Source organism: Biomphalaria glabrata, chromosome 15, assembly GCF_947242115.1.
Source record: "Biomphalaria glabrata chromosome 15, xgBioGlab47.1, whole genome shotgun sequence".
Lineage (NCBI taxonomy): Eukaryota > Metazoa > Mollusca > Gastropoda > Planorbidae > Biomphalaria > Biomphalaria glabrata.
In genome coordinates, this window is record NC_074725.1 from 31,406,855 (window position 1) to 31,424,943 (window position 18,089).

General features: G+C 39.6%; 1 protein-coding gene across 5 annotated transcripts in view; it reads right to left on the reverse strand.

Moving 5' to 3' along the window:
* LOC106069679 (peripheral plasma membrane protein CASK-like) overlaps positions 1-18,089 on the reverse strand; it is a 390,362-nt gene that overhangs the window by 279,800 nt on the left and 92,473 nt on the right. The window contains exon 1 of one of the 5 annotated variants that reach the window (XM_056013243.1): positions 2,723-2,948. The exons of 3 other annotated variants lie outside the window; for them this stretch is intronic. In XM_056013243.1, the coding sequence (XP_055869218.1) occupies positions 2,723-2,832 (110 nt within the window). In that variant the 5' untranslated portion in view covers positions 2,833-2,948. Of the gene's footprint in view, positions 1-2,722; positions 2,949-18,089 lie in introns of those variants that run through there. One more of the 5 variants, XM_056013240.1, reaches the window with a different exon arrangement.

Below are 18,089 nucleotides of genomic sequence, written 5' to 3' on the forward strand. Positions count from 1 at the left end.
GACGTGTACAGAGTGTGACAGTGTACAGACTAAACAGACGGACGAAGTGACTTAATATAAGTTCGGAAAAAACAAAACAAAAATAAAGTTTCGTAAATATGAATAATTAAACATTGCTGACTGATCTACACACGTGTGTATATCTAACTACCTCTTCACCCTCGTCGTGTAGTATGCGCTGCGAACTGTCTTCTAGATGGTTCCAGGGTTCGAACCCTGCCCACTGACGTCCGATTTATTCAAGCAGGAGTTTGCGCTAGGATGTAATTATCTTCACTTCCGTTCCGAAGCAACATCAGCAACTTATAATACAAAACAGTAGTTGTTTTTTTTTTTTTTTTTTTTTTTTGGGGGGGGGGGGTTGTTTTTAAATAGCCAATTAAATTTAAAACATACAGTTATAATAAATCTAGTATAAAAAGATGCTAAGAAAACCAAAACAGTCTCACTACCCAATTGAACTTTTAGAGGTCGCTTCTGGACTCGGGGATTCATTTGCACTGGTGTGTTGCTATTTTAACCGTCATGAAAATGAATCGACACAATGATATCAAACTAATTGTATTTTTTTATCATTGTCAACATTTGAGGGATTTCACTGTTGACAAATGTCGGCCAACAGAGAGGAACACTAAATCCCTCACGCTAAGCTGTTGTTTCTCTTTTCTTTTTTTGTTTTTTTGATTCCCCGAGGTGACGTCGGTGCTGCGTTGTGCAGCACGCACTCAAGGCTTCCGGTCTAGCGTTACGAGGGCAAGTGCAACAAAAATGATGACGTAAATGACAAGACGAGCAGACGATGCCGTCTGCGGGCCGTTCCCCCCCGCGAGATCGAGATTACAGACAATGACATACGTAATGAGAGCAGAGTCACGTGGTAATGAGAAGCCTACATGAGGGATGAGCGATTTTAATACGTTTGAGTGATTACGAGTGTTTAATCTGTAGTAACAAACGCAATCTCTTTGTGGTCAAAGCGACGGAGTGAAAACAACGTATCTCAAATGGATATCCCTTAGGGTCACTTGGGGGTCACTGGGTAGATGGGAAGACGACACAGGGAAAGACCGTTTTTATTGGAGGGCGTTTCTACTAAATTTATCGTGGGTAAAATCTTTATAAATGGGAGGGAAAGCAGGATACTTAATTGTTGAAATGAGAATCAAGGGTACTCGTTAAAATGATTGAGAATAGCGAACGTTCAATAAATTAACAATGAATCTTGCCATTAGAGCTTTTATGTAATCTGGGTTTAAATTAAATAGTACATCTTGATTTCTCGAAATCATATCGGCTGCTAAATGAAACCCTCGATTAAGAATAGACTCGCTCTGGCGCTCACAAACGTAAGGTCCTATAGAGCTTCGTGCTTTGGGGGAGGGGTTTGCTGAGTAGTTAAGCCATTTGCTTCTGAACCTGGAATCCTGGGTTCGAATCTCGGTGATGACTTAGATTTTGAATTTCGAATTTTCTAAGGCTTCCTGAATCCACCCAAATCTAGTGGGTACCTGACTTTATGGAAAGTAAAGGTTGTTGGTCGTTGTGCTGGCCACATGACACCCTGCTCGTTAAGCGTTGGCCATAGAAACAGGAGACCTTAACATCCTCAGCCCCATAGATCGCAAGGTCTGAAAGGTGAACAAATATTTGTAAAAACAAAAGAAGAAAAAAAAAGGGTTGGCCGGGTTGGGGGAAGTCAGTAAAAAGTAAGGAAATTATTTCAGACTTAAAAAACTTTGGGGCAGGTGATGGTGGAAAGGTCATCTGTTACTGTTGTCCATGGTTAACGAGGGTGTCATGTGTCTAGCACAACGACCAGCGTTGCTTTTCCTAAACTAATGTCAGGTACGCATTAGGGTTCGATGGACTAGGTAAGCATTAAGGTTACATGGACCCAGGGCCTCTTTTAAATTAGCTAAATTCAAGATCCCACTCTTCACTGGGATTCGAACCCTTTACCACTCGGCCAAGTAATGGAAAAAGTATGGGATTCGATCCTATGGAGTATGTTGATGCATGACAAATGAAGGTATGTACTTTGTTAAAAGTTGAATATAACTGATTTAAAACTGGTGAGCACTACATGTATAAGTCTAAACAAGCAATAGAAAAACGATTACTTTAAAAAAAAGCGTATCTAAAGGAAAGAACCGCTTATTACATTCATTTATCTGAAAATGATTACTACTATTTTATTAATTAATAGGTTAATTTTTGGATTGATACGTGAGAAGTGGGAGAAAAAAAAGTGTTAAGGGGATTAAATCCATATATACATCCACATGTCTCATTAAGTAGCTTGCATCTCCTTTATTCCAATATCAAAAAAAAAAATTACAAAAATAAACCTCCAGTAATTATTTAATTAATTGGTTAATTTTTTTTTATTGTTTCATGTCTTGGCAGGTACAATGAATAATTGTGCAAAGTTTCAACTTGATCCAAGAATGGGAAAATAGGAGAAGAAACATGTTCAAAACTTTCATCAGACAGACAGCGTGAATCGATATAAGCTTTGTAAAAATAGTTCTTGTCCTTTTAAAAAAAAATTGAAAAATTGGTATTGTATATAACATAGTACCTCCTCAAAAATGCAAACCAATCAACACCAATTTTTTGAGACAGAAATTCTAGTACATATATAGTGAATTATGTCAGCATAATTGCTATCAAAATAAAACACGGACAATTAAAAAAAAGGAAATATAATGTATCTACCTACCCTAAGCAAAAATGAAGCGCCTCTGAACAGGGGCATGGCGGAGGGCGCCACTGCAGCTCTCGGAGCAGCAACTGCTCGGCCTCGCACTGCTCACAGTCGTTGCTTACCATGTTCCAGTAGCGGTCAGTACCACCATATGAGTGGACATCCTGTTCTAGCAGCAGAGGATAGCGTTAACTCATTCCGCTGCATGCATAACTAATGGTACCGGCAGGCCAACGGAGACACAATGCATCCAGACATATATATATATCCACAGTGAACTCGTTACAATGCACCGCTAGATTGTATCGGCGATGTTAAAATCCAAAGTGAAATATAAATACGAAATATCACTGCTTTGCCACTAACATGATGTCATGAGAGCAATGTCACAGCGGCACATGTTGTCATATTCCCGATTGCGGGTTTATCAACACACGTTAATTCCGACAATTAATCCAAGTTGCCGAATGTCCAGACCTCTTCCTACGAACAGCTGATCTAGCAGCCGACGTGGAAGTTTGCCAGGTTTAGAGATCTCTTGCGTTCTGCGCACGAGGGCATTTATTTTACGTGAGGAGTATTTCAATTATTCTTAATTTCATTTCAATTATGTCATTCGCAACCAAAAAAAAAACAAAAAAAAAAAACGCCTATAAAAGTGGGTGGAAATATTTCTACAGAACAAACAGAGGCATCCACTTGTTGATACTAGAGGTAGATGTTTGTTGATATCTTGAAACAGCTGTATGCTGCTTAAATAGTGTTTCCATTTAAAACGAGTGTTAACATGTGTGTGTGTGTGTGTGTTTGTTTGTTTCAATTAAAGAAATGAATTGCTAAATGTGTTTTAGCTTCGCGCTTTAAAATTAATAGCAAGATAATTGGGTGTCGACAAAAAAACAATTCCATGTAAAGGTCAAAGGTAAACGGCATTAAGGATCAAACTTCTGTTAGTCGCTCTCTCTCTCTCTCTCTCTCTCTCTCTCTCTCTGTCTGTCTGTCTCTCAAACGCTCTCACTCAAGCAGACATAAAAGAACCAGAATCATATATTTAGGAAGCAGGCCAAAAAAATGTTTGCAATGGGGCTATTTTCATAAATGGAGATTTCTGGTGTATCCGGTGGAATTAACAACAAGTTATGAATTTTTTTGATAAATATTTTGTTAAGTACAACAAATAATTGTGAAAAGTTTCAACTTGATCCGAGAATGTGTGTATGAGAAATAACATGTTCAAACTTTTTACCACACAGGCAGAGTTAGTTGGTACAAACTTTGTGAAAAATATGGCCAACGGTTAACGAGGGTGTCATGTGGCCAGAACAACGACCAACCGCCTTTACTTTTCCCCAACTGATGTCAGGTACCCATTAGAGCTGGGTGGACTCAAGAGGCGCCGGAAGATCCTAAATTAAAAAATCCTAGTCTTCACTAGGATTCGAACTCCAAACCCCGGTTTGGAAGTCAAGCGCTTTACCGCTCAGCCAGCGCGCCTCCACGGGAAATACAGCATTCCTCATTAATCTTCGGACTCGAAAACAAGCCTTATTATTAGATATTCCCGTGAAACACATTTTTACAATTGAGTGAATCCTATATACATGGCTTTCCTTCATTCGGCTAGTAATAGATATACACTATAGATAATACGACCATTATACAACCTAATAAACATATTTATAAGATAAGATATGATATGAATAAATAAGATAAGTAAGATAAGATAAAAGATAGGGAAGTTGGAGAAATAACATGTTGAATGTTTGTACCAGACAGACAGACAGACAGACAGACAGAGCTTGTTGATATAAGCTTTGAAACCTCTTCGGGCTAGTGGAAAGGGGGGGGGGAGAAGAAGTGGAAAGTCGCCTGCTCTTAAATGAGTTAATTAGCATAATATATATAAATATATGGCCACATTTTTAAATGCTTGTAAGTTTTGGACGCTGACTGCAGAGCTAGAGAGGAGGATCCTAGCAATGGAATAGAGATACTACAGAAGGATCCTAGGCATCACTTTCAAAGACCGCATCACAAACTAAGAGATTTGAGACAGGGTTACTGCAGCGATCGGACCCCATGATAACCTGCTAACTATTGTAAAGAAACGCAAGCTTAAAATATATGGCCATATTACAAGATCCACGGGGGCTCGCAAAGACCCTCCTTCAGGGAACAGTACCAGGAAAAAAAAAGAGGCAGACAGAGAAAGCGATAGGAGGACAACATAAAAGAATGGACGGGCCTACCATTGATAGAGGTTTTAAACAAGGCAAAAGACAGGGAGGAATGGAGAATGACGGTCGACAAATCCTGCTTGGTGCCCCAACGGTCCAACAGACTTAGGGCATAGGTAAAGGTAAAAAGGTAAAAAAAGCATAATAACTTGATTTGATTCACTAACCAGTGACCTTTACAAAAGTAGTTTGAACGAGTCCAGGGCTACTATTTGTTTGTTTGATTTTCTAATTTATCAAGGTTTGTACGAAAATATTGATAATGAAAGCCAATGTAAGAACGTGTATAAGGTTAGGAAATAGTGAACAGCCTCGTAGAAGAGCGTACAGATGCGAGACGAACGAGTCTGGTTCGAACCGCCGTATAGGAAAGGTAGACTTGGTGTCAAGACAGAAGTATGGTATTCAGTAGGCCAGTGATGCCCAACCTAATTCGACCCGCGGGCCATTATAATTTCCAACACTCATCTCGCGGGCCACATGAACGAAAAGTTATTTAAATGAAATGAAATTGTTCTGAAACTATTTTGGTAGAAACCTATGGATTTAATACTTAATTAATAGATTATTTGACATATATTTGTTTTACGCGTCTCTACTTAAATGTGTGCAACACCGGCTCATGTTGTGGTCTCTTTTTAATAAATATTTCCATGGATCCTCCAATATCTAGGTATAGTTAAACAATCTTTTATTCGCGGCTGAAACCAAGAATGCCACCATATTAATTTTTATAATGCCCTTTTTTTTATGTTGTTGTTATATTAAACAGCCACACTTTCTTAATAAAATAAATATGTTGGCTTATTATCATGTTCAACAAAAAAAAGGTAAAGATCTGTTAACTTGTCCAGGTAGATTCTACATTTAGAGTCCCATTTTATAAACACACAAATGTTAAAGATCATGATACCAATCCATCAGAGAAAAAGTGAGGGCCCAAACGTAGGTAAAGATACATTTTTTCAACTTTTTTTTTGTTTGTTTGGAAGGTAGATTTCTACACTTAGAGCAGACGTTGCGGCGGGCCGGATGGAACCACGTCGAGGGCCGGATATGGCCCGAGGGCCGTCTTTTGGGCATCACTGCAGTAGGCGAATAAATTCCCAAGGTTAGCGAGGGTGTCATGTGGCCAGCACAACGATCAACCTTCTTTTCTTTTCCCCAATTAATGTCAGGGTGGACTTAGAGGCGCACTGAAGGTCCCGAAATAAAAAATCAAAGTCTTTACCAAGATTCGAACCCGGGACACATTGGTGTCGGAATCCAATTTACCTCTCAACCACAGCGCGCCCATGGTATTCTTATAACGTCTGTTTTATTTATCTAAATCAATATGGCGCCTTTTTTCTTATTCCGCCAGTTTGAGATACTACAAAAGACATTACACCAATTGATCTTATTAGGCCAACAAAGAATAAGAATAGGAATAAGAATAATAAGGGGAAAAAAAACAAGAATACGAATAATGATAATAAGATTTTTCATAATAAGTATTTAAAAAAAAAAAAGATGGAGAAGAAGAATATCAGTTCGTTGTGAAATAAAATGTAAAGAGAACATGACCAGTTTTGTATCGAAGAAATGTATATCATCGGAAAGGGAGTGAACAACGGGTCTATCATACGCAGTATATACAGGCGTCATCCTACAGGTGAATTTGGGCATTTAAATAAACAAATCTGACACGTCTGTTTAACTCGTAGAGTCGTTTATATGTATGGTGACCTGGCCATTAGAAATTTCAACCATTTTTTGAAAAATTAGATTTGTGTTTACGTTGTTTGGATGTCAGTACGAACGTCTTCACGGGTGGAAGATTGGAACCTTAACGCATAAACATGCAAAATATATTTAAAAAAAACAAAAACAAAGCATATCAAAGGGAGAACAACCCCGCCCTTAAAACTATATCTATAAATAATGTACAAGCTATTTTCCTTAATCGATATCAAACAGGAAAAAAAAATTACCAATAATTTATTGACTGTTTTTGTTTATCGATTCATGTTTTGTTAGGTACAATAAATGATTGATTAAAGCTTCAACTTGGTCGGAAAATGCGTGAGGGAGAAATAGCGTTAAAAACTGTTTAAGGAACTAAACCCAACCAATTAAGCCAAGTAATGGGTTGTGGGAGAAAGAACGAGTACCGGTTTTACAGTTTTTACCAGACGGACAGACAGACAGACAGACAGACAGATATAAGCTTTGTAAAAAAAATGGAAAAGGTATAAGCAATGAAATGAAATTGTTTTTTATGGTTTATGGTTTATTGAAGGAACTGCTAGTATATGTGCAAGGGTGATACATTTTTTCCCGGGGCACGTAATGTAACTAGCAACTAACAAAATGCAAAGTGATGGAGAGGCCAGATAGTAGAGGTGCGACATATTTAGCTGACGCGCCAATGCGCAAATGTTTGAAATAGTTAACACGTGAGCAGAGCACTCGCGGAAACATCCTTAACACGAGAGCACGGTGAGGAGGGCTGGGCAAACACAATTGATGGGAGATAAAGAGGAAGAGTCCCCTAAATCGTTGGAGAGATGAAATGAGCTTCTAGATAACAGAGCGCTTCAGACGCAGGCATCGGGGAATGGCCAATCCCTCATCCTTGGCCGTTAAGTGACTTTCCATTGGTCAGCGGCCTCAAGGGACCCCTTTTTTTTTTATGGGAGACTTTTATCAGGATAATCAACAATGAAAATTGTGATAAGAAATGGTAGGTTATTTATATTTCTGTCAGCTTTCATCTCAAAACCATCATAGGTTTAGCTAATATATAGTCTTGATCTACTAAAACAAAAAGTAAAGATCCCCTTTCAGACCATGGGATCTATAGGGCAGATCAAATAAAGTTCATCAGTTTATATAGCCCAAGGCTAGAAAGGGTGTCATGTGGCCAGCACAACCACCAATCGCCTTTAGTTTTCCCCAACTAATGTCAGGTACCCATTTGAGCTGGGATTCGAATCCGGGACCTCAAGAGCTGTACCCCTCAGCCACAGCACCTCCTTTTGATCTACTAGAAATTAGTACATAATTGTCATTGAGGGAAAGACGAAACACTTTTTTTCGTATTAGACCAAGAAGAAGATGGAGAAGAAAATGTAAAGAGAACATGACCAGTTTTGTATCGAAGAAATTTATACCATCAGAAAGGGAGTGAACAATGGGTCCATTCTTGTACGGATCATAGAAGTGCTATCCTACAGGTGATCGAAAAAAAAGAAACGAAAATATGGTATAATCAATGGGCGTATAGCATCGAGACCAATCATTATAGAAAGGCTGAACACTGACCTGAAACGTCACAAATAGTGGGCAGTTTTGACTAATAGCTCGGTCAATTAAGACGTGGCAAAGAGCTGAATAATTATGCTAGATTTCAACTTGACCCAAGAATAGGAAGTGAGAGTAAAAAACGTGTCAAAACGTAATAAGAGGATTAAATCCATATATACATCCACATCTCTTATTGAGTAGCATTTATTTCCCTTTTTCAAATCAAACAAAACAGTTAATCACAAATAATAAATTAACTAATTTTTTTTACAATGAATAATTGATCGGAGGATGGGAAGTGGAAGAATAAACATATTCAAACTTTATACCTGACATACAGACAGACATACAGACAGAGTAAAAAAATATGGCTTTTATACTTTCATGCTTATAGCATGCTCAGAGCGCTATGGTCCAATCTCAGTTGTGGACCAGTGGATGGGAAGGGGGTATCGAACCTCGAGCCCCCTTAATAGGTAGCCAAGCCAAGCCAAGTTCAAGCGCACTTAGCCTCTCGACCACGCTTCCCATAGTAGATATAAGTTTTGTGAAAAGAAGTGATTTCCATCTATATTCTTTAAAAAAAAAAAGTAATTCACTCTCTCTCTGCCTATTTGTCTCTCCCCTTTTCTCGTCACCCTCTCTCCATCTCACTGACCCTCACTTCTTTCATTTTTGACCATGTCGGACACACACACACACATCACACACACACACACTCGCCAGCGTTCACTCTGATCCTCATCATTCAAAGGGCAATCAACTTTAAGAAGTGTTGAGAAAGAGACGCAAACGTCTGCTATGATAAGAGCTGACCAATAAACAAAAACAATGGAAGGATAGCGTCATGTTCACGCCGGAACAACACCCAAATACAACAGGCGGTCAATGTCAACAAGGATTGGTCACCTAGCTGTCTGGGCCCACCGTCTTCGAATTGACCAGATGGCGAAAAAAATTGATAACATTACATCCCTAACATTTATTGATCGCCACTTGACCAGTGATACGGGCTGGTCCTATTAATTATTAACAACATTCGTTCCTGGAGCCGCGGTCAGTTCAAAAAGATTGTAGTTGTCCCCCACGCCCAATTAGCTGAGACACAAGTTTAGCTGAGACAAGTTTAGCTGAGACATAAGTTTAGCTGAGACACAAGTTTAGCCGAGACACAAGTTTAGCCGAGACACAAGTTTAGCCGAGACACAAGTTTAGCTGAGACACAAGTTTAGCCGAGACACAAGTTTAGCCGAGACACAAATTTAGCCGAGACACAAATTTAGCCGAGACACAAGTTTAGCCGAGACACAAGTTTAGCTGAAACACAAGTTTAGCTGAGACAAGTTTAGCTGAGACACAAGTTTAGCTGAGACACAAGTTTAGCCGAGACACATGTTTAGCTGAGACACAAATTTAGCCGAGACACAAGTTTAGCAGAGACACAAGTTTAGCCGAGACACAAGTTTAGCTGAGACACAAGTTTAGCCGAGACAGAAGTTTAGCCGAGAAACAAGTTTAGCCGAGACACAAGTTTAGCTGAGACACAAGTTTAGCCGAGACACAAGTTTAGCCGAGACACAAGTTTAGCTGAGACACAAGTTTAGCCGAGACAAAAAAAAAAGTTGGCAATGTGAAGACAGAACTCAACTTACTAAAGCGGTACTGCCAAACTAAACGTTTTTTTCTTTTCACTTAGCAAATAATTATTAAAGCGGATGCCGAGTTGGCGTTATAAGACAGAAACGCTGGTCTCCGGTGGGAAATGTTATTTTATCGGAGGCCGTTTGGTCGAACCTGTCATTTATGTGGGGCATAGAGTCGGATCTTTTTCTTTTTTTTCCTCATTGTACAATGTTTTGATAAATTTCTACCTTTTTTTTTTTCAGTAGTTCAAAAGTTTTTACATTGTCAAAAACAAAGACAATGGTCTTTCACGATAAGTAATATCATGTTCCCCCATAAATTGTTCATAATTCATTTGGGTGTCCTATTTTCATGCTGTAGACATCATGGCTATTGCTCTCAACTGTAGACACATACAAACACGTGTGTTATACATGTCTTCACATGCCAAAGGAACGAGGTCCTTGATACGGAGATTCTTTTGAAGGTAACTATCTTTAGTTTCTACTGAAGCCAAAAAAAAAAAAGGGAAACATAATGCTTAATGTCTACATTATTTGTGCGTTTACCAGCTGACAGTTCAAAAGTAATCAAAAGACGTGAACAACAATTACCATAAAAATACATAGTATATATATTAAAGAAATTGGTTTTAAAAAAGGTATTTGTTTACATAACACGTGTAATCTAGTTAAACTTTCCTGGCTACATTTTAGATAATTTCCAACACTATTTGCAAACGAGTGGCACCTGTACTGACCACCCCACCCCCACCCCCTGTGCGAATGATACATCAGGTAATTTTCAAACTCCGAACACCATAAAACCCAAGCTTAGAAATAACTGAACAAGTAAATTGTGTGAGTTGACGTGAGACCAGTCGCCATAGTAGGCCTGAGAAATGACCGGTGACCTGGTCACCAGTGATCAGTGGAGACCAATAGCTCGTTGCCGCGTCACGGGTCAGGTCTACTATGACGATTGGTCTAAGTTGAGGAAACAAGAGCCGAACACTTAGTGGTGTACTAAACATTATAAACAAAGGTGGCGTACTAAACATTATAAACAAAGTCCAGTTTGGTCAGGAAAATTACACATTGAATCGAATACACTAAGGCTATAATTGAAGCCGCTTAAAAAATGAAACTATCAGCATGAATAAACAGGAAGAGATCCGTGTATCCTGTAATCTCGATAGGGAAAAAGTATAGACCGACAGTCACATCACAGAGCCACAAGTGCTGATAGTATAGACAAGTAGATCTAAAACTAGAGATCCATGTATCCTGTAATCTCGATAGGGAAAAAGTATAGACCGACAGTCACATCACAGAGCCACAAGTGCTGATAGTATAGACAAGTAGATCTAAAACTAGAGATCCATGTATCCTGTAATCTCGATAGGGAAAAAGTATAGACCGACAGTCACATCACAGAGCCACAAGTGCTGATAGTATAGACAAGTAGATCTAAAACTAGAGATCCATGTATCCTGTAATCTCGATAGGGAAAAAGTATAGACCGACAGTCACATCACAGAGCCACAAGTGCTGATAGTATAGACAAGTAGATCTAAAACTAGAGATCCATGTATCCTGTAATCTCGATAGGGAAAAAGTATAGACCGACAGTCACATCACAGAGCCACAAGTGCTGATAGTATAGACAAGTAGATCTAAAACTAGAGATCCATGTATCCTGTAATCTCGATAGGGAAAAAGTATAGACCGACAGTCACATCACAGAGCCACAAGTGCTGATAGTATAGACAAGTAGATCTAAAACTAGAGATCCATGTATCCTGTAATCTCGATAGGGAAAAAGTATAGACCGACAGTCACATCACAGAGCCACAAGTGCTGATAGTATAGACAAGTAGATCTAAAACTAGAGATCCATGTATCCTGTAATCTCGATAGGGAAAAAGTATAGACCGACAGTCACATCACAGAGCCACAAGTGCTGATAGTATAGACAAGTAGATCTAAAACTAGAGATCCGTGTATCCTGTAATCTCGATAGGGAAAAAGTATAGACCGACAGTCACATCACAGAGCCACAAGTGCTGATAGTATAGACAAGTAGATCTAAAACTAGAGATCCATGTATCCTGTAATCTCGATAGGGAAAAAGTATAGACCGACAGTCACATCACAGAGCCACAAGTGCTGATAGTATAGACAAGTAGATCTAAAACTAGAGATCCATGTATCCTGTAATCTCGATAGGGAAAAAGTATAGACCGACAGTCACATCACAGAGCCACAAGTGCTGATAGTATAGACAAGTAGATCTAAAACTAGAGATCCATGTATCCTGTAATCTCGATAGGGAAAAAGTATAGACCGACAGTCACATCACAGAGCCACAAGTGCTGATAGTATAGACAAGTAGATCTAAAACTAGAGATCCATGTATCCTGTAATCTCGATAGGGAAAAAGTATAGACCGACAGTCACATCACAGAGCCACAAGTGCTGATAGTATAGACAAGTAGATCTAAAACTAGAGATCCATGTATCCTGTAATCTCGATAGGGAAAAAGTATAGACCGACAGTCACATCACAGAGCCACAAGTGCTGATAGTATAGACAAGTAGATCTAAAACTAGAGATCCATGTATCCTGTAATCTCGATAGGGAAAAAGTATAGACCGACAGTCACATCACAGAGCCACAAGTGCTGATAGTATAGACAAGTAGATCTAAAACTAGAGATCCATGTATCCTGTAATCTCGATAGGGAAAAAGTATAGACCGACAGTCACATCACAGAGCCACAAGTGCTGATAGTATAGACAAGTAGATCTAAAACTAGAGATCCGTGTATCCTGTAATCTCGATAGGGAAAAAGTATAGACCGACAGTCACATCACAGAGCCACAAGTGCTGATAGTATAGACAAGTAGATCTAAAACTAGAGATCCATGTATCCTGTAATCTCGATAGGGAAAAAGTATAGACCGACAGTCACATCACAGAGCCACAAGTGCTGATAGTATAGACAAGTAGATCTAAAACTAGAGATCCATGTATCCTGTAATCTCGATAGGGAAAAAGTATAGACCGACAGTCACATCACAGAGCCACAAGTGCTGATAGTATAGACAAGTAGATCTAAAACTAGAGATCCATGTATCCTGTAATCTCGATAGGGAAAAAGTATAGACCGACAGTCACATCACAGAGCCACAAGTGCTGATAGTATAGACAAGTAGATCTAAAACTAGAGATCCATGTATCCTGTAATCTCGATAGGGAAAAAGTAGAGACCAACAGTCACATCACAGTGCCACAAGTGATGATAGTATAGACAAGTAGATCTAAAACTAGCACTACTAATTTTTTGCCAACAGCAAATTTTCTCTTCCCCCCCCCCCTTTTTGTTTCCCCCCTCAGACACTCACATACCGGTACTTAAAGAAACAGACACACACACATACTTAAAGAAGCAGACACACCCCCACTCACGTCGTCCGTCCTTGTGTTCGACATTGTCTCAATCCCGAGCGATCAATATCCCACCGGGCACCTGTTGCGCCCACCGACGCGAGGACAGCGGGGGAGGGGGAAAGAATAAAATGGGGGGGGGGGTTCACTAGAATGCGGGCTTCTGGCTGAGTTCATCTGTCGTGAATGGCGGCCAGCCGTACTGGACATGATGAAATTATGGACTTCAAGTGAATCGCTTCACGCATCCAGAATACGGTAAGTCAATCAGTTCGTTTTCAGCGTCGGCACCCCCACCTTGTACTTCAAGTGAATCGCTTCACGCATCCAGAATACAGTAAGTCAATCCGTTCGTTTTCAGCGTCGGCACCCCCACCTTGTACTTCAAGTGAATCGCTTCACGCATCCAGAATACAGTAAGTCAATCCGTTCGTTTTCAGCGTCGGCACCCCCACCTTGCACTTCAAGTGAATCGCTTAATGCATCCAGAATACGGTAAGTCAATCAGTTCGTTTTCAGCGTCGGCACCCCCACCTTGTACTTCAAGTGAATCGCTTCACGCATCCAGAATACAGTAAGTCAATCCGTTCGTTTTCAGCGTCGGCACCCCCACCTTGCACTTCAAGTGAATCGCTTAATGCATCCAGAATACGGTAAGTCAATCAGTTCGTTTTCAGCGTCGGTACCCCACCTTGTACTTCTACATTAAATGAACGAGATGATTGCGTGTGATGGGGGACGAGGACAAGGGAGTACGGAGGAATACTGTCCCCAGAGTGATGGCCCAATTTATATACAGATTTCTTATTCCGTATGCTAGGGCCAATTTGTATAATTGTTCTTTCTTCCATAGTGCCACTACAGCGTGGTGTGGGTTGCCTGAATCAGCAAGGTACATTCAACGACTTAGCAGAGTTTTACCTGCAATCTTCAACCATTAAACGGGACTAATTCTTTTTTTTTTAGGATACCTCAGCTTTTTAGCTTTTGACTTCAGTTGTCGAGCTATTTACATCCTAGGAACTAATTCAGTCTGACCTAGCTAGAGTCTTCAATTGGTACGGTAGATATGGAATATATAAAAATCAAATATAAATATTTAATAATCATTTTAAAAAGGTAGCTTATTGGTTAATTCTAAGGTTACAAATCCTAGTGTTTTAATGTAAAAAAGAAAATACATGTGCAAAGTTTTAGATTGGTCCTAGATTGGGTGTTGGAGAAATAACGTGTACAAACATTTTACCAGACAGACAGAGTGAGTTGATATCTTGTAAATAATGAACACAAATATTAGTACCTTTACATTCTATTTCAAAAAGGTTCTCGCCCTTTGATCTATTTATAACTGGTCACACTGCGTGTTACGGAGAAAGAGATGGGTAAATAAGATTATATATAGAGGAAGAGGAAAAAGAGACACAAAAAAGAAATAGGGTGAGGAGGTAGGAGAGAGAGAAAGAGAGAGAGAGAGAGAGCAGGGAGTGCTGCTGGGATTTACACTTTCGGGATCTTATGAGTCCACCCAGCTCTACTGGGTACCTGACATTAGTTGGGGAAAGTAAAGGCGGTAGGTCGTTGTGCTGGCCAAATGACACTCTCGTTAACCGTGGGCCAATGATACAGAAGAACTTTACATCATCTGCCTCATAGATGGCAAGGTCTGGAAGGGGAACTTTGCTTACTTTTACAAGACAGCTCCAAAAGATAATTCTACCCAGTGTATATGGGAGAAAGGGAGAGAGAGAAAGAGAAAAAGAGAAAATAAAGGGGGAGGAAGGGGAAGAGAAAGGAGAGAAAGAGAGAGGAAAAGAGGGAGAGAGGAGGGAGAGAGGAGGGAGATAGGAGGGAGATAGGAGAGAGAGAGAGAGACAGAGAGAGAGAGATCGAGAGAGACAGAAATGAACAATGCATAAAGTAGAATTCACTGGCATTCAGCTCTTGCTCCGCGGTGTGTCACAAAAGGTCAAGTAACACGTCACAGCGTATGGAACGTCATCAACTCGTGGAATACATTAATAAGTGAACAAAGTGTGACTTCCATGTGCAGTGTGTAGTGTATAGCAGTGTGTAGAAGTGTGTAACAGTGTGTAACATTGAATAATAAGTAGCAGTGTGTAGGTCAGTGACACACTGTCGGGAGCCTAACAAAGAAATATGAATACAAATAGGAGGCGAGTTGGCTGAGAGTTAACGCGCTTGACTTACGAACCGAGGTCCCGAGTTCGAATCCTAGACGGGGATTTTTAATTTCGGGATCTTTAGGCGCCTCTGAGTCCTAAAGATCCTGAAATTAAAAATCCCAGTCTTCAACAGGATTCGAACCCAGGACCCCGGTTCGGAAGCCACGCACTTTACCACTCAGCCACCGCGCCTCCCAGGAGTAATAAGTCGAAGACTATACCTAAGATCTAAAGAGGTTTACGAGTTAGTTGTTCAATAAAGGCTTATAACGAAGTAAGACTCTACATTCCATTCTTTAGGTTAAAAATCGTAAGTTCAATGTTAAGCCTCTCTCTCTCTCATACTGAACAACAAAAGCATTAGGCCAGGGCGCGAAGGCAACGAACTGGAAGGCCATTTAGTGGAAGATGACCAGGATGTTAGCAGAAATCAAGTCAACGGGCACGACAAGACAGGGGGGCTAGGGAGGGAAGAGGTCAAAGAAAAAAAAACAGGGAGTGGGGGGGGGGGGTCGAGGGTGTGGATAGGGCTCTGAGGTGAGTAGAAGCGGTAATGGATGTAATAAAGAAACGATTGCGTCAGGGGGGGGCAGGGGGCCTGAGGGATATTTATGTGTTAGATTTAATTACAGGGCCTGCCAGTAGCAAGGAAAGAAAACTAGAGATAGGGAGACAGGAAAAAAAATCGACTAAAAGACAGAGAATGGAACACAGAAATAGTCAGCCAGAGAAATAGAGAGAGAGAGAGAGAGAGAGAGAGAGAGAGAATGAGACCAGGCTAATGAAGGCAATTAGTATTTCGCGAACTATTCCAGCGAATACATAAAACACTAGACCATAATCTTCCAATACAAAAACAAACTCTAATAAAATACTCAGAAAGGCACAAAGATAAAGGCACATTCCTCGTTTCATAAGCTAGGACAAATTCGTACAAACGCTCCTTTTCCCCTAGTGCTACTAGATCATGGAATGGGTTGCCTGAGCCAGCCAGGAAAACCAATGACTTTGCAGAGTTTAGGTCATTGGTTGGCATGCATGACTAGATGCATGACACATAGGACGTAATCATATTCTTTTTTGAAATAACGTCTGTATTTTATAAGATAAGATAAGTTGAGATAAGATGAAAAACAAAGTAGAATAAAATATTAAAGTGTTGATGCCATTAAAAGAATAAATAAAAGTTTAAAAAAAAAAAATAACGACGTACTGAGTCGATAGTACTGACCTATATATTATATCTAGACTGGAAAACGGAAACAAATTCGTATACGATAATGATGAGATCACAGACCTATATATATATATATATATATATATATATATATATATATATATATATATATATATATATATATATATATATATATATATTGTTATGTACGTAACTCTTTTTCAAGCTGTAAGGGAAGTTGCCCCAAATCTAGGAAAATCGATCTTTTCTGTCTTAGAAAAGAAATGATCTTTAGTTTTTTTACAGTTTACAAATAATGCAACACCATTTTGCGGATTTGAAATAGAATAGGCTATTTATCACATAACGTAAGTCTATGAAATCAGGGCCTTTTCCTGATAGTTCCCGTTGAGATAATGTTTCGAAAAGCCTAGATCGAAATCAAGTCAGTACAATTGAACTCATGTACATTTAAATTTCTAGATTATGTATCTGAAAATTGCAAAACAATAATTATGAGACAAGGGTGCTCTTATTTTCAATGTTCAATAGCTAGATCTAGATCTAAGCATTAAAGTATAAGTTGCATAAGTTAGGGTTGAAAAGATAACAACTTTACTTCTTATAACTACTTTATCTCCTTGTTTCAGCTTTTTAAAAAGTTTTTCACATTTTTGCGTAGTGTTAGAGATTTCCATATCCAGTCTAAATATAATATATGTCTGAGGTTGATAGTCGGATGCATTCCATGGATCTATAGTGCAGAGACGCACTTTAGTAGACTGTTAGTGAACGCGCAATTGTGACGATATTAATTCAAAGCGAGACTGTAGACAAATGAGTCAAGGCATTGATAGGAGCAACTTCTTTTGTTATACTGATTAAAGTTATAGTGACTGATACTACACTGTTCTTCCCTTTCTGGATTAAACATTCACATTTGATGCTACACCTGTTGATTTACTTTATGTCAATGTCTTTAACCTGCAAGCCTGTTACTATGGACTCAAGAGCAATATTTGTTATATACATATATTTCATAAGGCTTGTCTTCGAGTCTGAAGATTAGTGAGGAGTGCAGTATTTACCGTGGCTGCGCAGCCCCAGCTGTGACCTACATACTTTGCCACAACCAGGGCAAGCAAAACCATATACACAAGAGGGCGACAAGGTTAGTAAGTAGTGTGGATACGAAAGTAAACATGTAGCGCTATTTGAAACCTCTAGCCTCTCACAAAATATGTAAATCTGTTAACTAACTTATTTGTTAACTTTATGGACCCAAGACAATACTTTGAAAAGGGAAAGGGTGGGGCTCCTTTTCAAGACTACCTTCGGCCCCCCCCCCCCCCCCCGTGCACGCACTTGGCTCAGCCACCCCCCTCTTCCTGTTACCGACACTCAACCATTGTATTACCGCGGTT